This window comes from Falco naumanni, chromosome 11 (assembly GCF_017639655.2).
Source record: "Falco naumanni isolate bFalNau1 chromosome 11, bFalNau1.pat, whole genome shotgun sequence".
Lineage (NCBI taxonomy): Eukaryota > Metazoa > Chordata > Aves > Falconiformes > Falconidae > Falco > Falco naumanni.
Genome location: NC_054064.1, coordinates 19209300 through 19236920, shown reverse-complemented (window position 1 = coordinate 19236920; position 27621 = coordinate 19209300). Strand labels below are relative to the sequence as shown.

General features: G+C 38.9%; 1 protein-coding gene across 15 annotated transcripts; it reads right to left on the bottom strand.

Moving 5' to 3' along the window:
* Nucleotides 1–923: 923 nt before the first annotated feature.
* Nucleotides 924–27621, bottom strand: LOC121095733 (SSX family member 2 interacting protein). Of its 15 annotated transcripts, XM_040610928.1 has the most exons (16): nt 26530–26764; nt 25256–25359; nt 21475–21575; nt 18055–18188; nt 17133–17299; nt 16665–16865; nt 14917–15027; nt 13607–13742; nt 12350–12425; nt 12104–12275; nt 8860–9007; nt 7238–7374; nt 6646–6819; nt 4309–4420; nt 2205–2304; nt 924–1984 (listed from the first exon to the last, which is right to left on the bottom strand). In XM_040610928.1, the coding sequence occupies exons 4-16, from the start codon at nt 18095–18097 to the stop codon at nt 1903–1905; spliced, it is 1659 nt and encodes a 552-aa protein (XP_040466862.1). In that variant the 5' UTR covers nt 18098–18188; nt 21475–21575; nt 25256–25359; nt 26530–26764; the 3' UTR covers nt 924–1902. The 15 variants fall into 15 exon arrangements, with proteins under 15 accessions (XP_040466862.1, XP_040466869.1, XP_040466863.1 ...); XM_040610935.1 differs by lacking the exons at nt 25256–25359; nt 26530–26764 and adding an exon at nt 26965–27079; XM_040610929.1 differs by lacking the exon at nt 25256–25359.

Sequence of the window (27621 nt, the reverse complement as noted above, 5' to 3'; positions counted from 1 at the left end):
ATGCGGGTGTCCCGCCGAGCCCCAGGACTCCCTCGGGACAGCAGCAGCCCCTAGTGGCACACTGACCCTGCCTTCGCTACGGGCCGCCGCCTGGAGGCACCTCCCGGCCCGAGGAGAGGGAGCCTACTTGTACAGTAAAGCTGTCCCACGCAATCGGCGATATGTTACGGCTTTTTTCACTTTACATCTTCAAATATTTTGAATTCTTACATTTATTCTTCCATCATAATATTCAGGCCAAGAGCTGCCCGTGGGGAAGGTGCAAGCCCAACTGTAGCTGTATGCTGCTAAACCCTTCTAGCTGATGGCACAACCGGGGTCACCCATTTATTGAAGGGGAACTGGAGAGACAAATAAAAAGAAATGTTATCTGTATTGTCTTTCCAACCTGACTACCTATGGAACAAAAAGCTGACCAAGAATATAATTGTAGAGGCTGCTGCTTCCTTCGGGGTGCTATATGACAACCATCCAGGCATCCTCTGCAGTTTGCATTGGCCACTACTTTGTCTCAAGCTGTAACTCCACATACAGACCTGATCAACAGAAATTGCAGTTTTCTGTCTTAGCTTCTTGGAGAACTCCAGTTTCTTCCCTTTATGTTATTCCACTGCTGTTTTTCCCCCAAGTAGCTCAATTACTCCATTAGTCCAATCACTCCGTTACATCTAATGCTAAAGATAACGGGCAGAGCAGCAATGCATTTTCAGTGAAGCATTCTAACCTTCAGAGTTAATTTCCTTCCTATGACCCTGAGAAAAGCAGAAGTTTCTTGGGCATCTTCCAAAAGGTCAGTTACACTAGGATCAGAGCTACGCACATGCATTTGCAGATGCATGAAAACCCAACAAGAGACAAGGTAGGTTTCTAATGGACAAGAGCAGCATGCACCGAGTCAGGTGAAGGAGACTTTGAAACATATCTTACCTCTACCTGGCTATTTTTATTATAAACAAAAACATCAAAAGATATTTGGAGTCAATTAAAAGGAAAAGTTAACAAAATACAAAACCAGCATCAGTTGTGTTGACATAGCATACAGCCCTACAACAATGATAGCTTAAAAGTTTAGCACACACAACACAGAACCAGGGTTTCTTAGAATAGAATTACATGTTTATTTATCACATTTGAAATAATTTAGTTCCTGACTGAACCATTGAAAGTTCTAATGCATCTGTAAACCGAGTGTCACTATAAAACAATTTTAAATGCCATGTAAAATAATATTATGTATGCACGTGTTTCATTTAATGGTTTCCCAGCATAACCACTTTGCCTATTTACAAATATATAAAGATTTTGCGCTTTAAGTCATCTGATATATCAAAGAGGTATTTTCAAATCACACAATAAATATAGAACCTGTTTTGTTAAAAATCTACAGTATACTGTACATTCAAGTTGAGGCAAAAAAAGATTTAATGCCAGTTACATTTGAGACAAATGAATGTTTACAATAATTAAACAATTTCTAAAAGTGCTCTATCTCTGCCTGTGATGAAAGGTAACATTAGGATCCAATATCTCATTGCAGTCAAAGTTTCAGACCATTGCTTCATTCACAGAATCAGAGCTTCTGTAACTAGAAAAAATATCAAAGCTTGTATTTATTTCTAAATTGTCTTCTTTCAAGGGTTGCAAGAAAGAGGCAAAAAATGGTCTAAAAAATAAAAGCCATGTGCACGCACATACACACACACGCCACAATTCAGATCACCACATAATCCTCTAGAAGAATGATCAAACTCACAGCATTCTGTTTCACTTTAGAATAATTTATGAACAAATCTCTAACAAAAACCCCAGCAGGCAACCCTAGGGAGTCTAAGGCAGTTGTTCTATGTGCAAGCTTCTACATAGCAGAGTGCCAACTCCAGAGTCTTCCCACGACTTTGTGCATTACTCAGCTTCTTCTTTGTCACTTTCCACCCACTGATTTGGCTTGCTATCTGCAGCAGGTTTTTTTGATGCAGCACTGGAACTGGGAAAAAAGAGAATGTTACAAAGCAATAAATTGTGCTTCAGATAAATAGCATAAAACCAGTACTGTGTGTCTGATATTGTTCTGCTAGATATCAATCATAAGCCTTAGATTAGGCTTTTTAAGTTATCATAACTTAGTTATTCCTATAGTGGTAAACTATAAAGAGTACAGAGACTATCTGCAACATCATTTCTGATACTTGTTATATGTAACATACCGAGATGTCTGGCAAGGTTCTGCTGAAACAGGACCACTCAACATACAGTGAGGTTTTCTTTGAGATGTAGATTTCACTAACCTATTGTCTTGGTCAGAACCTGAGAGAGACACACATCATCAGTTAAGCTACAGTACAGCTGAAAAAACTTGAGGGACTTGCTTCTATATATCTTCTGCTTTAAAAAAAACGCCCAAAACATTTTATGGCATGTCTATAATAAATCATGTTATTGTTGTAGATCTGTGGTAACATTTTATAAATACACTTACTACTACTGAATGAAGTAATGGTTAAAATTATGATTCTAAATTTGAAAGTGAAGTATCTACATCCATAAGCACTGCTGCAAGTAGTCATGTTGAAGTCAAGTTTAGAGTCACTCAAATGTAAAGTATTTGCTTTACAATTATTAAAGCTTTTTATTACTTTAGTAGAAACTCCTCCAGCATGCATATACAGTAATTAACATCAACATGAAACATACAACCTTGTCAGAGTACAGGAAAAAATGAAAAGCAGTAAGTTAGATGCCTTAGCATCTATATGAACTTAACCACCACTGAAATCAATGGAAAGACATGGCCAAACTTGGCAGGGCCAGATCAACCCCCACTAACTATTCTTCACATGTAGATTTCAAAGCTTTCATATGAAGTGGAAAAAAACCATAGAATGATTCTGTGTTGTACAGTATTCCTCCTCGCACTACAGAATTAAAAGACTTTGGACAAGTGTCATGAAAGAGGAAAATTTAACCTTAAGATAATTCTAACGGTAACCTGTAGAGTAATATCCAAATTGAGTATGATCCTCAGTGTGGCAGACATTTGTTTTTGTTGCTATTATCCAGTAGCTTAATATTAGGATATGTAAGATAGAAGAATGCCATTTAGAAGAGAAAATAATGGCTTTAAATACATCCAGAAACACTTGAATTTGGAAAAAGGCAATTACAAATCAAAAGCTTAGGTGAACAATGAATGTTAAACCAATCTCAAGTTGCTCACAGATCACTAAATCAAGTCATTCTTCATGAGCAACAGCCAAACAATCTAAGTTCTGTTCCTAAAAATAAAGGTCTTCCTATTGTGGAAGAACATTTAATTTCTTACTTACAGAAGCACTACAGGAATTGCACAGAAGTGAAACAAGCAGAACCCAGAACATGAGGCAGGCTACTTTATCTAAACAAGAAGACAAATTCAAGCTATCTTTACTTGCCAGGTGTTTCACACATTTATCTTTAAATGTTGGCTGCCACAACAAGAGTCTATTTAACAGAGATTGCTGTTAGTTTTTCCTCCCTTATCCCTTCCCCCCTCCCCTAGAAAGTATTGAAGACTCAGTGGTAGAGACCAAAACACTGCACATGCATATTCAGGCATGAGGGGATGAGAAATAAAAGTTCCAACTGGAAGGGGGGGGGGGGAATTGTAGAGGGAAGTAAAAAAATACTTTCATTAAAAACAATGTTCTAAAATACATCACACAGCCATAGTTTTGTTATCTTTTCTGAAGAAATTCTTCCTTTATGAAGATTTGAATTTTAAAATTCAATTGCATATTGCTCAATTTTTTTCATTATGCTCTTTTTATTATTTCTTTTTCCAAATTATTTTTTTAACTTAATATGTTTGTGTACACCTGTTTAATATTACCTCAAATAACTAATGCTGCCATCTCCACATTATGATGTTCTTGTTTCCAAAACTTGTTTCTAATCTAGACAGGTCTCCATAGGTCATGATTTCCTTAACTCCCTTGGCAATTAATATGCTCACATTTAATTTACTTTAGTAATTCTAGAAGTTCCCTGTTCTTAACAGCTGTGCTGTCAGGTACCCAACATTGACCAGATCACTTAACTAATATAAATTGATTACATCATTTATTGCGAGGGAGGGAGTTATCACTATCCCCTTCTTTTAACAAGAAATCTTGAGCCATCAGTTACCCTGACAGACAGAGACATACAGATATATGATAAAAGTTCTCTTGCAAAGATTTGGAGGTTTAAAAGTTTTTTTTTTTTTCTTATTTGCATCTTCTAACTGAAAGGGAGGGGAAACATGTAAGAACATAATTTGAACCAAATACTTGCTTCCTAGGAAGGCACTTGGAGTTGTCACGTTTTCAGAGTGCTTGTAATCAGTAGACATACTTAAGAACTGTTGCTTCAGCCACGCTCCTCTATCTTCTTCAAATGCCTTTCTCTAGGAAAGGAAATGACAGTTTACACTTACAACCACAGGAACAAGCTTAGTCCACATTAAAGTAATGCTATTCTAAGAACGCAGAAGTTGTAACGTGTCCACGTAATTAAGGACAGCCAGAAGTTTAACACAAGATTACAGTCATGTGAGCAAGCTTTTGGATGCAACAAGGATTAGCTAAGGAGGTTATTTATTCACAAGCCAAACATCATGGTTTGTTTCACAGAGGTCTGACTAATCTTCTCATTTACTGTTCTCCAGTCTAGTGACACAGTGTCTTATCACTGCCTCCTAAACTCCCCTTCCCCCCTCAGTGTAGCACCACCTCTTGGAGGCAGCTCCCATTTCTGGGTGGCTGCCAGTAAGGATTACTGCTTAAGCCTCAATCCTGAGCCTTCTCTGAAAAGTGACGTTGAAAATAGCACTGATTACTTCCTTCTGAAACTGGGGCAGAAAGAAAAGGGTTGCTTCATTTTCCTATCACTCTGAGCACAGATGATGAAAATAATGGCTGAAAGACAACCTCCAAAATATCCAACGCTCTGTGGAACCAACCTACTTCACCTCCAAAACCCATCAATGAAGCAGGACACCCCCATCACAAAGTTATTTCTACCGTGTCAGTAGAAAATAGAGCAAGCTTAACTCCAATGCCAAGTTTCAAACACATCTACAAAGCTTACAGCATTGCTTCTCTTTTCATACTTAAGCATTTTAACAAGCAGAAGCATGGATAGTTATGCTTATGCTGCAATGTAGTCCTATACATTTCTGGACAAACAATTATCACTTATCACTCAAGACTTTCAAAGCTGAATTCCAGGTCCAACATGATATTCACAAATTCATTAAAACACAAATAAAGTTAAATGAAAAGTTGAAGAACTCTTATCTGTATGTAGTAGTCTGAGTCAGTATTTGTCACCATGTGAACTACTGCCGTGACAGTATCTCAAGTAAAATCCGAAGTATTTTATGTTCTTTACAATAAGTTTTACAACATAAGAATAAAAAAAAACCTGTCTTGAGTCAGACAAGTTGTCCATCTAGCTCAGTATTCTGTCTTCAACAGTGGCCACAAGAGATGCTATTTATGAGATCACATAAACCTGGCCACTTTCTGCAGTGCATTCCCTCAGATGTTCCAGCCCCAAAAGCCTTTTGATTAGGTATGTTGGAAGGCACACTTGTCCCCTGCTTTTAATATCACATCTGTAGATGTGTTGTCCATGAGCTTCGGCAGTTGTTTTTTTAACCTGCTGGGATTGATGGCCTTCACAATCCCCTGTGGCAGCAAAATCCAGATGTCAACTCCCTGATAAAGTAAGTCTAAAACATATCCAGCAAAGGCGGTAATTTCAAGCAGTCTCCGTGAGCTCCCTCTAGTCTTAATCTAGAGAGATCTAGTGAACAGCAGTACTGCTTTCATCTGACCAATTGAGTCCACAGTTTTATAAATTTTAATCACATCCCACTCCAACTTTCTGCTCCACATGTCAAAGCAAGCAGTTCTGTGAATAATAAATCTAAAGTCCATTTCTTTTTTAATTCAATGGCTTTTCTCCTGCCATATATACTACTATAGTTCCACAACAACATCATCATGACCGCCTTTCCCTGAAAAACTTGTAAACTCCTTCATGTTCTAAGCCCTAACTGTTGCTAGACCAAAGGACACAGATGATAGAACTCAGACACATCTACTCCGACTGCCTTCCAGTATGTGTGCTTACTGGCCACCTTTACTGTAAGAACAGAACAGATAATGACCCTAAGGGAAAGGCAGCAATTACTTTGATTTCTGCAACAGTCACTGATTTTCATGAAAGCTTAGGAATTAAGTACCTTTAATAATGCAACCCAGCAATGAAGTCTGACTGAAATTTGCATAGGTCTTGCTTTTGTGGGAAGCCAAACTTAAGCAGCATCTAATAAAGGATTTAGTGAAAAAATGGACTGATTTTTGGAAGTACTTAAATATTTAAAAAGCTAAACCAAGAAATCAGCCATTCCAGATGTGGCTACTGTATTTTCCAAAACACACAAACCCCTTTTTTAAATGGTAACAATGATCTGCAATGACCAAAGGTAAATTCTCTGCAGTATGGGAATAATCTTCCTCTATAGATGTTGGCAAACAGATATTGTTTGTCGGCTGCACTTCAGCGTGTACCACTACTTAACAATTGTAACTCATCTTTCATAGGAGTTCCCTTTTCTAATACCTCAAGTCCTAATCTAATAGCAGCTTCTGTAAAACTTCTTCGTTCTTTCTCAAAATTCTTTTTTTGTTCTCGAAATAGTCTCCATTCTTCCTGAAGACGCTCTCTTTCTTCCAACAAATAGCAGTCCTGTAGTAACAGAGTGGTGTCATCGTCACATGGAGACATAAGCTGCTGCTGCACATGTAAAGCAACAAAAGACACAAACATTAATTTGGGATGGTTAAGAGATGCAGTATTTCCACAGGTTCAGTTTTATCAGAACAATTATTCTATATGTTTAATATGGAAACCATGTAGTAAGTATCAAGTTGGTGGCTGGTGGGGGCAGAGTTTCACATGGCAAGCAAGTGTCCCTGTTCAGGCAGCTGACCTCTGCCTTCCTCACCTTTTTTTAATCCCCCAAAATTATTCCTACCAGGATTACAAGTTCATTGAATTACTAACCAACCCACCAGCACACCTGTACTCACAACAACAATTAAGATATTTAAACAGCATTATCAAAGAATGGAGGAAGGCTCAGAGGTGAGAAGCTTGGCACAACAAAACACAAAAAAGCTTAGATTCAGTTGAGAAAAATAAAGCCTGCTACCTGTAAGAGCTGTTGCTGAGTTTTGATCATTTCTTTACATTGCTGAATCTCTAACTCCAGCTTTTCAGTTTCCAGCTCGTGGTCTTCCCTTGAAATGACATCTTTTTCATCTAAAGCTCCTGAATGTACACGTGACACTAAAGAGGGGAGGAAAAGGAAAAAGCCTACTTAAACAAAACAAAGAAGTTCCTCACATCAGGGACTCGCCACTACAGCGAAAGGTTTCCATCCATATTTGTTTCATCCTGACAGAGACATACACAATGGATTGAAAAGCACTTAATTAGACACGAGATCCAGAATTGGTGCTATGCATGTAATTATGCACAAAACCCAGTTTGGAAAAAATAGCAATGAAAACATAGCTGTTTCACATTCCTCAAGGTAAATCAAGCATCTGTGCTGCAGTAATTATCACACAAAACCCCCTACTTGTTTAAGCTGTATTTAAAAGAAACAAATAAAACGGAAGACTTTTCACTGACATGCTGTTAACCTATTCTTCTGAGCCCATTTTTGAAGGGCTTGTGTGTTCATAAATATATGACAGTAACTATATTTGTCACAGATATAAAAAGAAATCTCTTCCTTTGAGTCCTGCGAAGGACAAACCGAGCTAGCAAACATTGTGTGCATATTTCCATCCCAGTAAGGGAATGAATTAGAGAGGAATAAAGTGTATTTTGTGTAATTACGTACTGCTTTATTTAATTCCACGCATAGCTATCACAGTGATTAATAAGACAAATTTTGATCCCCTGATGCTGTTGCTTGAACATTAATTGAATCCTAAAGGACTAGACTATGGTCATCTCTAACTCCAAAGCCCAAAAAGGTGGCTCCAAGAAAACAGCAAATACTTGGAACATTTTTCCTGATTTTTACAACTGTTTTTTTTTTTTTTCCAGTTAGTTACATCAAATCAAACAATACTCAGAACTAGTGTTCTTAAAAATCTTTTCTATGGTATAAACATTCTCATAGACCGTCTGCTCTTTTATTTGCAATTGCATGTGTGACCTCCTCAGTCTTATTCTTGACTGCAAATATCCTTGTGGTAGCAAGAACATTTGCTTGCATGGGAAGATAATACTAGGAAAGAATTTTATATATTTTTAGCCATCTTTTAATGCTGTTTAACAGCTGGAAATGAGAACAGCCCAGCACCATACCATCAGCCAGTTCACTTCAGAATGCCACAAGCAGCCTCAGAGGTATGGATGGGGCAAGCCTAGATGCTTGAAAGGGATTTACATATTTTGCATCTGATTACTTCAGATCATTACATCTGCATTACTTGAACATCCTAAAAAGGTGGTGAAATGCAACAAACATTATTAGAGGCATATACTTTCAAAAGAAAAACTAAACAGCAACTTTCTGAAGAAATACTGTGTCAAGTTTAATCATGTCCTTTTCCCATGATATCAGGCTTGATATGCCATTTCTTCCTTAACTACCTACAATTAAAACTCACACAGGAAAATGCCCTTTCTGAAGAAGTCTACCAGGTCACAATTCCTTTTAGCCTCAATGGTCAGTAAAGTAAGTCTTAAGAGGGCAATACCAAATGGCATCATCAGTAGCATTTTATATGTACATGTAATCCAGTTAAACATCACCTTGGTTATCCAGCTTTTCAACATGATTTTTCAGCATTCTCCATTGTTTTCTAATGCTGTTGGTAAGCTGCTCTCTGACAGTTTCACAGGACAGTTCCCACATATTCTCTTTTAACTCTCCAATATCTTCCTCCAGATCTGACAGCACCTGTTGAAGCAGAAACAAGCAGCTCCAAATCACTCCACCACTCCAAATACACACGTTTATTTAAATATTTACATGGCTTTAATATACTGAAGAGAAGAAAAATGCTTATGTACAGTAAAGATTTTTCCATCCAGGGAAATCTGACTCTCAGGGAGTTCCGTCTCTTCAACATTATGCTGTCAGGGAACTGAAGTGACCTGTTAGTCCTCAAAACCCACCACAGAGAGAGTGTATCAACTAGCAAGACCGACTCACACATCTTCAAGCTAGATAAGTTCAGACTGCTGACCTCCACTGTCAAACTTAAGTGGCAGCTGTCCATAAACCCACTACACGGCACCAACAGGACATAAGACAAAGATTTTCTCCTGTTGAGAATTGATTTGTCCCCGCTTTTTTTCCTCCCTGATAAAGACACCCACACTCACAACACATTGAAAGTTGAGTAGAACTAGCACCTCCCTCTCCCCCTTGCATTTTACACTACAGTTCAAATATCAAACCCAAAAGCCATCTTGACTAGCTAAGATGTAAGTCTAAATGATAGAAGACTAGGCCAAGACAGTTTAGCAGATTTAAACTGACAAGCCATAGCTGTTTGAATACCTGGCATGAACACTTCACTTCTCAAGCATCTAAACCATTCTATATAATCCCCTTTATTTACAAGTAGATAAGATAAATAGGATGGGAAGTATAAAATCAAGAACTTCAAAGGCAAGTAAATCACTTACACATGGATCACAGGAGATCTTGGGGAGAAAAACAAATATAGAGAACAAGCCCGGGTTTTTGGGTTGGGGTTTTTGTGGTTGGTCAGCTTAAGAGTTATGTCACTTCATAAAGAAACTTCTTATTCCTTTACTTATATTTATATATGCTAGTGCAATGAAAGCCCAGTCTGGAGTAGGCCTCTGGATAGTACTGTATTATGACAGTCTGGCTGGTTTCATGGCTGTTATTTTGTAATGGGAAGGAAAATATTAAATGGTATGTATACATCACTAGCTGCTAACCTCCATATTGATTCTTAGAAGGAAGCACATACTTTGAATTCACATTTCTAAGTAGAATAAAAAAACACCCAAACACTGCATTTCTACAAGGGATTCAGTAAGAATTCACGCTTCAGGCCAATACGTTAAAAGGGCCACAAACAAGCATGAACTATTGGATGCAATGTTTTAGATACTCACAAAGCAAACTAGTACTGCTAAACAAAACTAATCCATGTAAAACTTATGTTGTGGGACAGACTAAGTTTTAAATACATAATTTTTGCGAAACCACAATTTTGGTCAACATTCTTCCTTTTTATATTTGACAAATGTGGAAAAAAACAGAGCAGTATCCCTATAATGATAGAAACTGTCCCCAGTTTTATAGTGCCATGAAATTTATTTTTTTAGGTTAAATGGAAGAACATCCAGAAAAAACCAAACCACCAAAACCCCCTACACCCCTGCTGAAATAACTGAAGACTTGCATCTAATAAGTGCTTCTATTATTATTCTGCTACTAGAAATTATTACTGTGTAGTAATTAGTTGCTCTGCTTAATTGGTACTATTACAAGAGAACCAAACAGAAGTTTCAGTACAGGCTTTTGATATTTTTTTTATTAGCCTATTAATGCTACAACAGTTAAATACTTGTCTAATCACCCAAGAACAGTGTATTTCAGAGCACCAGGCCGCAGTTTTTCCTCAAGTTAGTTTAAATGTTTACAAAGAGCCCATTCCCACAGCTGAATTTTCACCAATGTACTGAAGTTTGTGCCAAGCCCTCCTGGCCTCATTGGAATCCTAAAAGCAGAAGGACCACTTATTTTCTAGTATAAGTTATACCCAACACCCATGACTGAAGATCACTTCTTATTGCTGAACTGGAGTAATAATTAGATCTACCGATTATCCGCATGATGAACTTAAAGATTAACACATTGCACATTACTGACTACTTCACCAAACACATATGAGAGTCACTCTGTGTGGTATAGGGGGCAGGTCATCCAGTGACGTTGAGAAAAGTTTATTCACATCTTACAAAGAATTGGCCAGAAAGCCTAGAGCTTTTCTTCACAGCACATTCTGGGGCTTGACAAATGCACCTGAGATTGCTCAGAAATAAAGGACATAGTACAGCACTTGAGCAGGACAGCGGACCTTCTGAAATGGCAAGTACTAGATTCCACCAAATTGGCACGCTCTGGAAGACTCTGTCTACACATATTCTTATGTAGCAACCTGTACCATTTACTGTAATAAAAATGTTTCATACTTTGTTCTGTGGACTACCCATATTGTCTTAATAGCCTATTACTACTACACCATCAATCTTGAATAATCCCTGGAATCTAGCCTTTATGCACATTTTTCTGTATTTCAACTTTCTTATGCCCAGGGACACTTTTTTCTCCTATTGCTAAGCAAAAGCTCAGCAAACTTTTTAGGTTACTCCCCACTTCACTCCGATATCAAAACAGAGCTGCAACTCTAGCTGGGAATCATCATAATAAACAAACTCTGATAAACAGTGAATGTGCAGTCTACTGTTCCATGAAAATAAAATAGCCTGTGTAAACAAAGAAATATTTTAAGTGTGGAATCAGACACCCACAAACCATTTTACTTTTGAAATCAAACTTCTTACTGGAACATACCAGCAGCTCTGTAAAAGGAATTAACAGCTACTCTAAGCCACATACTATAGAAGCACACCTTAATTATATTTTCTCCACCCTCACAGACTCTATAGAAAGCCCAATTTATTTGCATAAGCACCTTGAAAGCTAGCATCAACACCTTTGGATTTTGTCTGCCTTCCCTATTAACTGCATCATTATGTGAAGTTACAAGTGTAGCTAATGCATTTAAAATTAATTCAAAGTATACTTTCAAGCTTTCCATTAACTGACTGGGAAGAATACACTGGGTATTGTTCAGACAGTAGAACATTTAAACATGGAGGAATTTCAAGCACAGCACAGGATGTGCAATCCACTGCAAGTCTCAAAAGTTTACTTTTTTAAAATTATCAGATTACTCCAGCACTATACTGAACTACCATTCAGATTTAATTTTAACTGAATACTTACTGGCCCATCTTCAGACCTTTCTTTAGGTTTCTGTTTCTGTGGTGGGAGAAGTGAAATAATCTCTTTCTTCATCTGCTGAAGAACTTTTTTCAGCTCAGCATTTTCCATCAAAAGCTGTTTTTGGCGTTGTTCATAATCACTTAATAGAACTTTGTACATCTCCTCTTCATTTCTGGAAGAGGAAGTCTTAGAGTAACAACATAACAGGTGTAATATATGCTTCAATTAATGTTCTGAGACAACTACCTGGCATCTGTCTTATCAGTCCTCCATGCACTTCTCTTCCCATCAGCTCTACCAACATAATTTAGAACTTCCATAGCTACAAACAAAAAGGATATTTCAAAGCGTGAAATGACATGCAAACATATGAATATTTAGATGACACTGCATTTAAATATTTGTATTTACATGTAGCTATTGTCAAGAGACCACGTTACCCAAGTATCTCCCTCAGTCTTCAGACCCATATGAAACCACATTTCTCTGCTCAAAGTAAGAATAAGATAGTCAAAGAAAGAAAATAATTTGCGTTTGGAAACTGAGGGATTTATTCTCACCCTATTTATTTTTTTTTTTAATACATTTCTTAATGACACCACCATCCCTATTTCAACCTTTACATCAATGTTGTATCAACTCTAACCTCTCTTCTGGCAATAATGCCAGTTTTATCTCCAGTTTAGATTAAGCAGCTTCCTGATGCTTCACAAGCACTATGCACTACATGCTGGCAAACAGCTGAGGGTTTTGGCAGTGGCAAGAGGGATAAAAGAGGAAGAGCAGGACTCACCTTCACTGGAGATAAACAATATAAATACTCTAAGGTCAGATAGATGAACCAAAAGGAGCAGATATTTTTGTTTACTTAACACTGATACTTGTTTCCAGCAACACACCACAACAAGCTATACTTTAATTAAACAGCACTCATGAATGTCTTGAACACAATTTTTGGGAGGCACAACATATAAGTACTCATATGATAAAGGCAATTTCTTCCTCATTTTTACATAGCACTAGATACTATGTCTACCTTGTGTTACTTTTCTACTATTTGTGTTAACAAGGGATGAGAAATTGTCTACAGTATCTCAAAGAAAGAGCTTATGCAGTGTTCCTTCCTGACTGCAGCTGGGGGGCATAATAGTGTTTATGCCACTACCCAAAGTCATACAATGGTAGCAGCAGCCAGAAAGTAGAGGAGTGACAGCTCTACCTTAGGAATAGATTCTGAATAATTCTCTCTAGTAAAAGAAAAAAAAATCATTTACTAGAGATACTAATTTCTTTGTGCTTGGAGAACAATCTTATGGAAAACAATATAAAAGTTTTAGCCTTACACAGTCAGCTGACATGAAATACTACATCTTACATAACACACTAACATCTGAAAAAAAAAATCTACAGCAGGGCCATATTAAAGATACCCAGAACCAGATTTAAGCATTTTTAACATATAGAATACACCATTCTTCTGCAGTAAAATTCAGAACAACTTACTTATCTTTTTGTCCTTTTTGTTCATGACTAATTGATGTAAACGTTCCTTTAATTTGTTATACTCTCTCTCTTTCCTCTTCATATCATGATTGTACTGTGTAGCTCTACTTGAAATTATGTTCTGTAGCTTCTGTACCTAAAAGCAACCCCACAAAAACCATGCTTCTTCAACAAACATACACACAAATCTTTTCAGAAAACCAAAAAACGTGAAGCAAAATGCTACTTCTATTAAACTGTACTTTTGGTGAAAGGAAGTGACAAGAGAAATTGGGAGAAGTCTCCCAATCTGTGGGGATTTAGCTTCTTCTCTGAAGAAACCAACATCATAAGCAACATGTAACACTAGCTCCTCTGAACTCATGTTCTGGTAATTCACATTACCTTGTTCAATAAAGGTATTTGAAGGAGGTTGAGAAAGATACCTTTTTTGCTTTCAATTACTAATGTTCAGGATGCACTTTAATCCTAAAGTATGCTTGTTAGGTTTACACTAAAAAAAGCCACTCTTCTTTTGGACAGCAGGATGCTGGAAGACAGATTATTCCGTTTGGACTAAAAGAACATTAAAACTTACCATAAAGCACATACTTGGCCTGTACTATCAATACCTGGGGTTGTTTTTAAGGTTAAACTGACGATTCAAAAAACCTAACAAACACACAGTACATTCAATATTTCAAGCTGGAACTTTAGGATGCTCACCATATAGTAATAGTGCCGTGATAAACATATTCATAAAGTTGTCTATGAACACAAGAACACTCACAGAAACTTAGGAGTTATGTAACATACAGTGTTGGGGAAGGCACACACTGGAAACAAAACCCAAATTGAACAGTGTCTTGGATTTCAAAGTGTTTTCTGATCTTCATTCTTCCAAGACTCCCAAGTTTAATGAGACTGTGCTTTTGGGCTGAGTTTCCCCTTACCTACCTTCTTTGGGGTCTTTTGCTCCCCTCTACAGTATAAACAAAAGAGAAAGTTCCTATATGCAAACATTCGAGGAATTAACTGAATCCTATTGCTCCCTCCAATTTTTTGGTATTTTAAAATATTCTGAGATAACGCTATGCTCAAAAGTACAGAAAGCTGCACATGTGCATTTCTGCAGTACTCTCTAGTACTGTTATAACTTGGACCCATCCCTTACAGAACCTATTTGTCCATATGTAACATTTCAGTTTCACTGCAGTGAAAGACATTTACCAACAAGAAAGCATCTTAAGTGAATAATTGCAAGACTTCTTACAAAAAACATAGATTGAATATCTGTGTTATGACTTGTGTTAATGTACACAACAACTCACTTCATCCTTTTCATTTTTAAGTAACTGGTGCAAATTTCGGTTCTTGCTTTGCAGTTGTCTGTCTCTTTCCTGAAGTCCAACTATTTCCCTTTTAGATGATTCCAGCTGTTCCTAGAAAGAGTGTTGATAGTTCAGTATCATTAAGAATTAATAGCAAAGGATGAAAAAAAACCACAAAACCCAGCAACAACAAAACAAACCACCAGACCACCCAAACCAAACTACTAAGCCACCTCACTTGAGGTAAGTTCGCCTATGTATTTAATCTGATGTTTGGGGGATGATCTTGCATTCTCAATGACAAGTTAATTCTATTTTCTTGAGCAAGAAATATGATTCTCCAGTACAGGAAACATATTTGGCTTGCTATTTAACAGATGTTATCCTATGCAGTTGTTACTTTTTCAGTAAGTCAGGATTCTGTAAGTATATCTATACTGTGAGAATGAGGTATATACTAAGCAAACTGTATGAATTTGGGACTACAGTTTCACTGGAATGTTTGTTAGATAATGAAGGGAACAATTAAAAGAGATATGCAGACTGTGACCATACCAAAGCAAACAGGATATTTAGTGTATACGTTAATGTAATACAATATTAGGTAGGTGATCTCATTCTAACAAGTTGTGCAAAACTAGCCTTTTAGAAATATTTTCACAAACATGACAGAGCCAAACACTACATATAAACTCTTTCTTCACATGCAGCAAGCTACAAGTATGCAGAGATATTTAAGCAACAAGAACTAAGCAAACCACATTGAAATATAGGTAACACATTAGTGGAAGGCAAGAGGATTACTGCATGGTATCTGAAAGAATGTACACTATAAACCTTACAAGCTAAATTAAATACCCTGGGATTGAATTAGTACTAAAAAGTTTTCCAACCCCCCCTCACTTTAAAGCCATTTGTCTAGGCAAAGTAGTTGGAGTGTTCTGGAACTAATATTTAATGTTTGCATAAAAATGAATGCAATCTCAGCACGAGTACTATGATTTTCATCATCTACAGCAGTATTTGTCAAGGAGATAGGCTTGCTCTTTGCTAGCATTGGTCAGCACTAAAAGGCCCCAAATCACACAATGAATTTTTTTCTTTACAGAAAGGCAGAGACACTAATATGACTGCACATACAGGTACCCATGAAGTACACTGAAAGTTCAGTCTATGCTATCAGCTACTCCAGTGATTGGCTTTGTGATAAAATGAAGCTTATAACTTCAGGTTTGACACTAGCTTCTGAGCAAGAAGACTTTGTCATCAGCTATCCAAGGAATACAACAAAAAAAAGGAAAAAGCTACATATACAAAGAAAGACTGATAACCCCCCTGTAACACACACTAGAAATACTACCTACACTTCTACTGGTTACAGTTAAAAGATAAATTCACAATGTAGAGCTGGACATATCCTTTTAAGTGATACTGAAGGATATGAACTGAAGCATTTAACATTTTTACCCATAGCATGCATTAACACTTCCAATCCAAACAGTCTTCGCTTCCTTGATTGACAAGGCCATAATTCTAAATAAGTTTTCAGTTCTCATTAACTCATATTTTGTTGACTTTAAGGAATTTTCAACTGGAAAAAAAAAGACTTCAAAATATACCCCAAAATACACATAAACAACTGCAGATTAGTACTGGGGAGAAAGGCAAAACCAGTCACTGTTAAGAATGTACAGTATCTGTTAAACATAAGTGCTGCATAATATCGGTGGATTTATCTTGTTTTCTACCTTTAGTTTAGTATAGCAGTTCTGTAAGTGATCCATATCACTACCCAGTTTCAGGTGCTGCATTTCTACTTCTTCCTGAGCTCGAAGGTTCTTGTGCTGCAGTACAAGCAATTCATTCATGCAATTTATGATAGATATTAAATTTAATTCTTTTCCTTTGGACTCGGCATAAATAGAAGGAAAGCCCAACGTTGTCAATTCCTGGTAAAAGACAAAGTGGGATGGAAATAAATAACTGGATCAATCTCTCACAGTTCTCCAAAAGAGAGAAACAATATCTGGTGAAATCCTGGGGGGGGGGGGGGGGGGAGGGGGAGGGGAAAGAGAGGGAGAATAATCCTACTCCCCACCAACTTTGACTTCTAAGCATTGAGAAAGAAGCCTTCTTAATCCAGTGAATCTTTACTACCACAACTGATTTAATGTCCCCTTCACACAACCTCCAATAAACAAGAAAATTTAGCTTACCCTATTGAGATAGGATATACTCTGTTCAATATTCTCTTCTGTGCAGAAGGCACTATAAAAGCTGTGCATGCTTTTAGATGAAGGCAGTGGCAAGCATAGCACTTGTGAGTTCATGCTTGGGCAAGATATCTTTTTTTCTGAGGTATATTGAAAAATACTTTTGCTATCTAAAAGTTAAAAACATCAAGAAACAAATCAGAGCTAGTACTTTAGGACACATCACATACCAAAAAAATCAAATCCCTATTACATTATTACTTACAGAAGTTTACAATCCTAGCACTTAGAATTTCACCTAGAATGACATATATTAAGCAATTCACAATAAAAAGATGATAAGCTTCCACTGAAGATTTAAAGACTCTATAACATTAAGGTATTACATCTTTCAAATTTTACTCATCTGCCAAGAAAACACTGGCCAAACTTTCTACCCAATTGGCTTGCTACAACAGGATTTTTTATTTTTTTTTTTTTACACAAGTACACAAACTATGTATTTGGTGAGAATTTTTGTAGAATGTGTAATATCCTTACTCATATTAAGTATACTGTAATTTACTCTTCCACTAGACAGAATTAGGCAAAATATTGATTACAAGTTTATTAAAGGAGTAAATAAGGCAAAAGAATACAGAACAAGTAAAGAAACCCCTGAAAATGCAAGATATCCTAAAAGATGCAATTTAAAAAAGCATGACTGAGTGATTACAGAAATGCTACTGTAAAATACTGTCTTTTCACATATATATAAAGGATCCAAGTCTTTTCAATCTAAAAAAGCACTTTAAGTACTACCTATTACTTAACATTCTGCTTAACTACTCAAGTGTCATGCACAGAAGTCCAATCTCTCTTTAGCAGCTATAACATTACTGGAAAAATTAACAAATCCACTAAATTACAAATATTACCAGCTTACCTGATGACAGCACTGGCACAGTAATAGTCTTCCAATCTCCCATAGCAACAAAGACAGGCAGGGTACCTGAGCAACTGGTTCAGCAGTGAAGTATTTAGTATAATTGCTGGCAACGTATGTTACGTAGGCATCTCCTAAAATAGGAAGAGCATTTTAGATTAACAATAGCGGCTAATACAGCTAAAAGATTAAAGCAGTCATAGGAGAGCAACTATTGGACTTAAGCCACATGAAACTCTTCTACTTCTTTACACAGTATTTGGAACACAGTAAGCACAGCAAATATTACTCTGTAAAAATAATGCATCTGTCCATATTCAGTTAACCTTAAACTTAACTAAGTCTTGTAAACCATTAACTAAAGCTAAAATGCCATGCACACATGAAAATAACGAAGACTCACACTGCAGATGGTCATATGGCAGGAAAATACTTAATATTTGGCTTGCTGTTTTCTCCAATGTATGTTAAGGTAAACTTATGTGAAGTTTTAACATGAATCTGAGTGGGATTATTAAAGAGAAGGATAAAAAAAGGCTGTAGAGGAGGTATATTGGCAGAGAGAGGACAAAGGAACTTCTGAATGTTTAACTATTTAAGTTTAACTTATACCTTTAGCTATAGTGCCTTTCCCTGGCAAGTTGCTTGCTTTACAGAATTTTTAAGATTGTTGAAGAAAGCAAACAGCAGAAGCTTTACCCCATTGCACAGCCACCCAGTACAGCACTAGCCCTCTAGAAACCAAAGGAAAGTCACACACTCATAAGAAAGAAGAAACTGTCCCCTCACCCTATCTCTACCACACAGTAAGAAGGCACATAATAGCATTAGAGTTACCACACTGCTGGAAACTTAAAACCCGGCTTGGATGTTTAAGATTCAGACAGTGCAACCCATCAGCCATCATTTGAACAACGATACTTCAGGGAAACAAACTTTCCTCCTGACAGGAAAGAAGGCCCCCTTTTTTCAATTAACACCTGGGAACAAAACCTCAAGTCAGTTTTAGATGGACTCCGTAGACTTGTAGAGCACAGGGATGTTTTCCCCTAACCCCTGGTTAATATCCCAGTAAACACACACTGGGCAAGCAACTTCTAAATTTCTGACACTAAACTCCTGTATTTTTATCACTATGGAGAAAACTGTCATTTGTGGGGAAACAAAGAAGAGCCAGGAAAAGCGTGCTGTGCTATCCGTAAGGTCTCTTAAAGATTCTTACTGTCTGTGTTCTCAGTAGCATTTCAACACAGAACACCGTGTCCAAAGTAACACCAAGTTTTTAAAGTATCATACTGGTGCACAGCCATGTCACAGAATGCTCAGCACTAGAAAATAAAATATCCTCCTGGATGAATATTTCTCCAGGTTCATAAATTTGAAAAAAGGTAAACAGTTATTCCTCAGATAACTTGAAGGCCCTACAACTGAGATAACATATCAGAAAGCACATGTAAGGCATCAAGCCTAGTGGCTGTTCTTGTTTAAGAAATGGGTTTTTCTGCTTCCTCTTAGCCCATATTCATTTATACATATTTTACTGCTCACCCCCAATAAAGCCAACATGTCCACAAACAAATAGGGTGAAGGTTCAGATTCTAAAGACAAGAAATGACTTCATAGTAGAAATCTGCAAGGCAATTTTTTTCCACCCATCCAAAATAACTGTGCTTTTAAAAATGGAATTCAAAGTCAAGACTACGGATTAAGAGGACACACTTCTTACATGTTAATTTGTTGGATCTATCAGATGTAGCTTAATTTGCTGCCTTATTGCCTTATGTTTGCAGATTTCTTTAAGTATATTCTCATTAATGGCATTGCAATCTTGCATTCTAATAAGGTATTTCAAAAGATATTTAAGAAACTCAAGACACACAAATTCCATTAAGGACTGTTGGAAAGTCCACAAAAATACTACTCTTATTTCAGATATGTCATTACTTTCAAATAAACTGGCTTTTGTTCTCTAAGAGGCTGCACACCCATTAAGAGATCTGATCACCCAAATTCCCTCAGTTTATCGTATTACCAACCCACAGGTCTCTCTACACTCTCTACACTGACAATACTATTCTGACACATCCCAAACAATGCTGGGCTAGAAGCAGGAACAGCACTAGTACAGGTGTGGGGATGCAATGATTCTCTAAATCTGAGCCCTGCAAGCCACATGCAGGTGCTTTATCAAGACTACTCTCTAGTGACATGCTGTTTCTAGTACACCAACAAGACACAAAGAAAATTAACACAAACCCAGGCTCCAAAGGATGTCTAGTGAAGACTGAAAAAGCAAGAACGTATAGGCAGTCCAATAAAATCCAGATGATGCAACTATATTCTTACATTAATCTACCTTGAAGGCTTTAGAGACTTTGTCTTAAATTGACCACTTGCAGTACACTGCATGCTGTTTAATACATCAGATTAAAAGCCTCCCTCAGCAATTTCAAGGTTTGGAAAGCAGCAAACCCAAAAAACTTTCTTCAACTGTTAAACCACTAACCCAAAATATCTTATTTTGTTATGGGTCAAACAAGTGCAGTAGCTTTGAAGCAGTAATCATTTCAGAAAGTGGTCAGCATTTTATATTTGAATCACCTTTATATACTGTGTTTAGAATTAAAATCAGATGGGCAGAACAAGACAATCCCACATCAGCTGCAAAAGGGAATGCTATAAGCCTTTAGTCCAAGATCATCTCATCAGTCCCACATGGCTTCTACTGCCAGTTCAGGACCTTAGCAGTGATTGCTAAAGCTACCTAGTGATTAAGACCCACCAGATCATTTCCTTCCCCGTCTAGGCAGTCCCTCTGGAGCAAAACAGCTCAATATAGCCTCACTAAGGTATGCAAGAACTAAAGATGAGCATTCCTGATGAAGACAGCATGGACGCAAAAAATAATTTGGATACACCATATTCAGAAGGGACTCTTCACCTTTAGTATGCTACAACACTCGAACCACCGTAACACAGGAAACATTCACATAGAAGAGGAAAATGTGTAACTCCTAAGCAGTAATTTGTGTAATTTCAGAAGAATAATAAAATACTACTTAAGACTGAGAAGTACTTTAAGGATCACCCAGACTACCCTAGTTCACACAGAAAGGCTTTCACCAAACAAAAGCAGGAAGAAGGTTTTGCAGGGTTTTGGTTGGGTTTTTTCTTCCCTCCTCCTTAAGCCCCAGCTGGGAAAACATGCCATACAGGAAAAAAAAATAATAGTAATTCAAGTTCTACTGTTTCCCAGCATCCCATAGTAATGTCAAAAATCTGACTGACTGCAGGGTGGAGAGAGAAGAACCATTGAACAGCCAAAACTGCTCTAACTACTTAATGATTTTTCCTTCTATGCCCATTCTCTGTACAGCAGGATTTGTTGCAGTTACCTCACCAACAGGTTTGATAACTTACCCGCAAAGAACTGTAACAACCCAATGCTTGCTAGATGCAATTCTGCTAGTTGGCAGTATCGCTTCCTATTCCAAGTGAGAAATTCCCAGAGCAGACAAGACCTAGGTGGATTGTCAAAAAATGAACCTTTGAGACCCAATTTCAAATGTGTGAACATAATGGCAAATAGAAATCTAAACCTCAAACAAAAACAAAAAACCCTAAGCTACTTGCATTAAAAATCACAGAGAGCTTGATTAATACCAAGGAAGCAGTAATCAAACTGCAGCATTCAAGTGCTTGCTGGAACAAGTGAAGTACAAAAAAACCCAATGAACTTTAAAAAAAGCTGTCATGGTAATAACATACCATAATTTAATTCTTAGAAAGGCACCTGGGGAATTTTTTGACAAAAAATCTACAGGAATAATTCCACTAACTCCTACATGATTCACTAACAAACACTTCTTTCTTTTCAAGAAAAAGTTTAGATGAAAAATCAAAAATAGTACATTTCACAAACCCAGAGAGCTGAAAGCAGCCATTCTTAAAATGACTGGTTTGTGTTTTGGGGGACAGGGGAGGGACTGACAATGAATGTGCTAAGATTCAAGCTAGAAATCTGATTAAGTAAGCCTGAGCTTAGACCATATCATAACTCAAGCATGACAAACAGTCTCAGCATGACAAGTTATCACAGACAAGACTATAAATTGTACACAACACAGTATACTTAGAATTTCTAAATATCATGCTTAAACTTGAAAATAAGTAGTTGTAACTGCATTTGTAAAACTCATTCAATCAGAAGAGAATTGCTTGTCAGAACACTGTGCTGTGATCATATTACACCATCTGGTCATCTCTAACCTACACAGGGTGTAACACAAATGGGAAATGCAGTATCTAGTAACCCAGAACTCCACCCCCCAAGCAGAGAGGATAGGGAAAAGCAGTTTTTGTAGAGGTAATTTCTACTTGCCCCAATACTGCAATGTCTTGGGAAAGCGTTTTTAAAAAGTATCAACCAGAAATTGTCAAATAAACATTCCTTCTCTGTATATTTCAAATAGTTTCAAAACCAAGTTGTGATACACGTGTGTTTCAACTTGTAAAACCGGGGGGGGGGGGGTGGGGGGTGGGGCGGCAGCAGGGAGGGCATAGTTAGCCTTTACTTGAAGGGTAGTATGATTCCTTCTACTAAAATTATGTCCCAAAAGGAGCTGTGAATCTGCTTAGAGCCTTTACATTCGTCTAGTAATCCACAGATGGCTTTATCCAGATAGACACAAAGACACAGACTATGCAAATTTAGGGTATACTCCAGCCATGACACTGTAGGTTTATGACATTATCAGGGATCTATTTGTAAAACATATACTTGTTTTAATTCTTGTAATCACCACAAAAGTCCATTAATTCCCCCCCCCCCCTAGAGTTTTGACACTTATTCTCTCTATACAGCTGTTTTAATAACATAGTTTACAATTATCACTAATATGCATATGCTATCCAGTGCTAACTGGAGAGCTGAAAGAATTTCTTTGTCTGAAGATCTATTACAGTTTTAGTGACCTATATTTAATATCTCAAGAGCCATCATTAAAGTTACAATTGAAGCAGATCCCACATCTTTTCTCCCACATTTATAAGACTGGGGCACTTTAATTGTTATTCTATTAACTGCAACATGGGGGTGGTGAAATCCCTCCACTTCCCACACTCTACAGGAAGTTTAAGCAAAGTCAAATTTCCAGCTAAACATCTCAGTATTGTCAAAAGTAACATGAAAAGGCAATTCAAACCACTGATACCAGAGGAATTTTAACAGTGTGCTTAAGGGTAAATGTTGCAACTACGTATCCATGACATGGCCAAGCTGTACAACATTGTATTACTTAGTTTAACTACCAGTAGAATGCTGCACTGTATAGTTTAGCTACTAAGCAGCTAAGAACCTGTCTTAAACCAAGATACAAGCCCAAAGCACTGAAACAGGGCCAGAAGAAGAGGTCATGAAAAGGACGAGAAGAGGAAGAGGATGAAGATGTCCCAAACCAGAGGGCCCTTGACCCATTAGACCACACATGCGTAGCAAAAGTGTAAATATGTTAAGTAGTTCATGGAACCGTAATGAATATGCTAATAGTTTCTCAGAAATGTCATTAATATGTATAGATCAGCCATATAAAAATAAATAGTGAACAAAGTCGGTATGGATATTGGGCAGAACTTATCCCCCGTGCATCCAACACCAAAAATAAAGAATGCCTGCTTTCCAACACTCCAAACCAGGTATTAGAGTTTGGTCTCTTTTTTTTGGTATCACCACCCAGCCTGTGCGTATTAAGTCTCTACTTCATTATGAGCGTATCATACTCAAAATCCCAACTACCTTTTTCCTCTCCTTTTTACTTAAAAAGCAAATAAACTAAAAAAAAATCAACAGTTTTAAGAATATGCTTATTTTGTCTCCTCAACATGTGTAGCCACACAAGAATATACCCTCACATCTGATAAAAATTCAGCATTTCATGATTGTTCTGTCACAATCTTTGCCTCAAACACTCAGGTTACAAGGAAAATAATCTGATCTACTACCTCAAGATTCAACTCTACCTTTTAAATACACAGATGACTGAAATTCTGTTAATGCAATCACTGAAAATTGAAACACATGGCAATGTTTCATCTGGCTCCCAAATTCCTACCCCATTTTGAACTAACACTGGATCTTCACATTAGCATCTTCCTATTACTAAACAATAGCACTATTTTTGTTAATATTCAAAATCCTATTCCACTGTTTGCATTCACAAACTACTTACTGCATGTAGCTGGAGCAGAACATTCTGCTACCAAACATCCCCACATCAGATACCCAAGAGGAAAACCTCAGGAACAGTCTTGTGCAGTTCCTTCTCCTTCTCCTGAGATCAGCTTTAGCCAAAATTTATAGCTTGGCTGTCTCTGCAAGGAGATGATTTTAAAGGAAAGAAAAAAGCAAAACCAGACTACAGCCTTACTAGATCCTGAGGCTGGTAGTATTTATTGGTTAGAGCCAGAACTAGTATTCCAGATCTCATAAGTGATGAGACTTACAAGCTTCAGTAGCATATAACCTGCAAATTAAATCAGGCATGAAATGGAAGATGGTAACTAACTAATTTCTTTAGACTGCCAGGGAGTTCAAAGACTGTTCTCATGCAAATTCTAGGTTTCTAATGGGCAATACAGAAGTGTCACAGAGCAGAATTGGTAACTGCAAATAAACAGGGCTTCTGTGGAAGGAAGGAACACTAACAAGTCTGCCTTTGTGCTCTGGAAGAAGGAATGAGCTAACATACCTGGGCAAGACAGCATAACTGGATTTCCAAAAAGCTTTTCACAATGTTACATACCAAAAGCTCTTAAGCTATGATGTCAGGGGATTTATTAATGACCAATTAAAGATGGGGAAGGGCAAAATGTGGGAGTAAATTAAGGGGTGAGGAGAGGATATGAAAGTATATCATATGAAAGTCCTAAAGATACAAAACTTAGGGTCTCAATGGGTCTGTGCAGGCATCTCTGTTGTTCAATAAATTTAAAAAGGTGATGAGCAGTTAAGTGAGAAAGCCTGTGTATTCTACAGAGTTATTCAGAAAAATAAACACCCAGATTGAACGGCAAGAACTGCAGAAGATTGTGTTTATGAACATGGAGTTTCAGCCACCGATTTTTGTCATCCATTTGCTTAGTATGACGACAAACTAACACAACGGTGAAAAAAAAAAAGAAAAAAGACAATTCTGCTACATACTTAAACCAACAGTCTCTAGTTAGGTATTATCATGCAGGAAGAGATCCCAGGGTCACTATGATTAGTCATCTGGAAATAACAGCTCACAGGCAGTTAACAGAACACTGGAGAGGACAGAAGAGAGATCATCATGATGCCTCTATATGAACATTAAGCTTACGTATTACATACGTAATATTACATGCAGGTACAACCTTCTCTGTATACAAGGCATAACAGAGCTAAAAATGGTGCAAGAAGGTCAACCAACATTTTCATACAAGAAACTAATAAGCTATGACTTTTCAGCTAGAAGAGGAAAGAGCTACATAAATAGGACAAACATACAGAAAGCAATTATTAATTGCTTCTTTTAACACAACAGTTATGCAGAATTAAATGAAACATTCAGCACAAAAGCTAGAAAATGAGAACATTTTTTCCCCCCATATAAAACACAGCTAATTGTGGACTCACATCACCATGAGGTGCTGTGAACTCCAGCTATATAAACAGACTCCAATTAATTAAAAAACATCCATCGGCAACTGTTTAAATTTAAGGAGAGATACAACCTCTGCTCAGAAATCCTTCAGCTCCAGACCGCAGTATACTGGAAGGATACACAGATAAAAGCACTGCTGTACAACCAACCTGCACTCAGGATCTTTCCCTTTGCATCTGCTGCCAGCCACTTTCAGAGACAAAATACTAACCTCAATGAGCCTAGTATTACCCTCTCCTACGCTCTCTGCAGCCCAAATGATAACTGATATTAGTACCACAGCTTCCCCCCCCGCAAAAAAAAAAAAAACAACAACCAACCACAAAACAAAAAACATAAAACAAAAATAACATCTTCCCACCTGAATGCTTATAATCTGAGATTTCCATTAGTGGTTTCTTAGGTCTCCTTGCCAAGTTCACTACGTAAATTTTCCTAATACATTCACGTTTTACTTCGCATGCCTCCTATTTTAAGTCATTGCCCCGAAATTCCTACCATACCTCTGGAGCATATGGAGCCCCGTGTAACTGTTTCATTGACAGCACAGAAAGCAGCAGTGTGTTCCACATAAACAGGGGGTGCAGCACATACTACAAAGTGATCTCACATTACGATTTGCTCTTCAAATTGAAATAGGCTTTGCTGCAAATTAAAAATATTTTTAAAGAAAATAAAAACAAAACCGAAATCCTTCATGGAACCTGTACTCTTACATCACGTGAAACTACTGGCAAAACCCGAGCGGCCACCAATTCGCAGACTCGGTAGGAAGCTTCACGGCTCTCACCTCTTCGAGCACCCACCGCTTGTAGCTTCAGAGATCAACAAGCCGCCGGGCCTTCCCGCGGGAGGGCCGGCCCAGCCCCGCCGCCCGCCCCGCTCTCCCCGTCCCTGCGGATCAGCCGGAGCCTGGCCGGGAGGAGCACATGTCAAACCCGCGCCGCCGCCGCGGCCAGCCCGGCCGGCCCCCGCACGCAGCCCGCCGCGGCCCGGGCGAGCCCCGGGCGAGCCCCGAGCGCTGCCGCGCTCCCCTCAGCCGCCCCGCTGCGGGCCGCCCCCGGTACCTCAGCGCTGCGGCGCGCTCCCGCTCCCCGCGCGGCCCGCCCCCTCGCCAACGGCCGCCGAGCGCCCGTTACCCGCCGCGCCTCACAGGCGGGACGCGGCCCCCGCGGGACCCCCCTCCCGCGCCGCCGGTGAGGGGAAGGAGGAGCCCCGGCACCACCTGCTGCCGGCGCGGCGGGAGAGAGGGGAGGCGGCTCCCGAGCGAGCTCCGCTCCGCGCCCCGCAGCTGCCGCCACGCCGACCGCCGGCCGCGCCCCGCGGGGTTAACCCGCCCGGCGCCGCACACCCCCGCCCCGGCGCCGCTGCCATTGGCCGCGCAGTTGCTAGGAGACCTTCCACAGCGGCCTGCACCGCCCCGGCGGGCCGGGGCCCGCAGCCGCGCAGGTGCCGCGGCCGCGCTGTGTCGGCACCTGCTCCGCCGGTGAGGCAGGGCCCGGCCCGGGCGCGGTGGCTGGGCGCCTGGCACCTGTTGGCAGGTCCCGAGGGCGGGGGGGCAGGTGGCGGCGCAGGCCGCGCTGCTGCGGCGCCGGTGAGGGGCGGGGAGAGAGCGAGCTCGGTCTGGCTGGGGGAGCCCCCGCGGGGCCGGGCCCGCCGCCGCCGCGCCGCACGTACGCTGCGAGCTGTGCCTCCTTACCTAATGCTCGGCCCAGAACGTCATCGCCTTTCACGGAGGACAGCGTTCACAAGTTTTTAAAAAGATCCGTCATTAAATACCAGCCCTTACGTTTGACTGCGCGTTGCTGCTTTGATTTTTCCTCCCCGCAGGCAATTTCTGCGGCTGTACGCAAAAGCAGGAGAAGTCCTCTGCGTCACGTTA

What these genes read in the sequence shown, in the direction of transcription:
- LOC121095733 (XM_040610938.1), bottom strand. Translation starts at nt 18,097, where the DNA reads ATGGGAGATTGGAAGACTATTACTGTGCCAGTGCTGTCATCAG. An exon ending in TTAAAAATGAAAAGGATGAA is followed by an intron (nt 13,743 to 14,916) that starts GTGAGTTGTTGT and finishes GGTTGCTTTTAG; the next exon opens with GTACAGAAGCTACAGAACAT. An exon ending in GAACCTTGCCAGACATCTCG is followed by an intron (nt 1,985 to 2,204) that starts GTATGTTACATA and finishes CTTTTTTCCCAG; the next exon opens with TTCCAGTGCTGCATCAAAAA.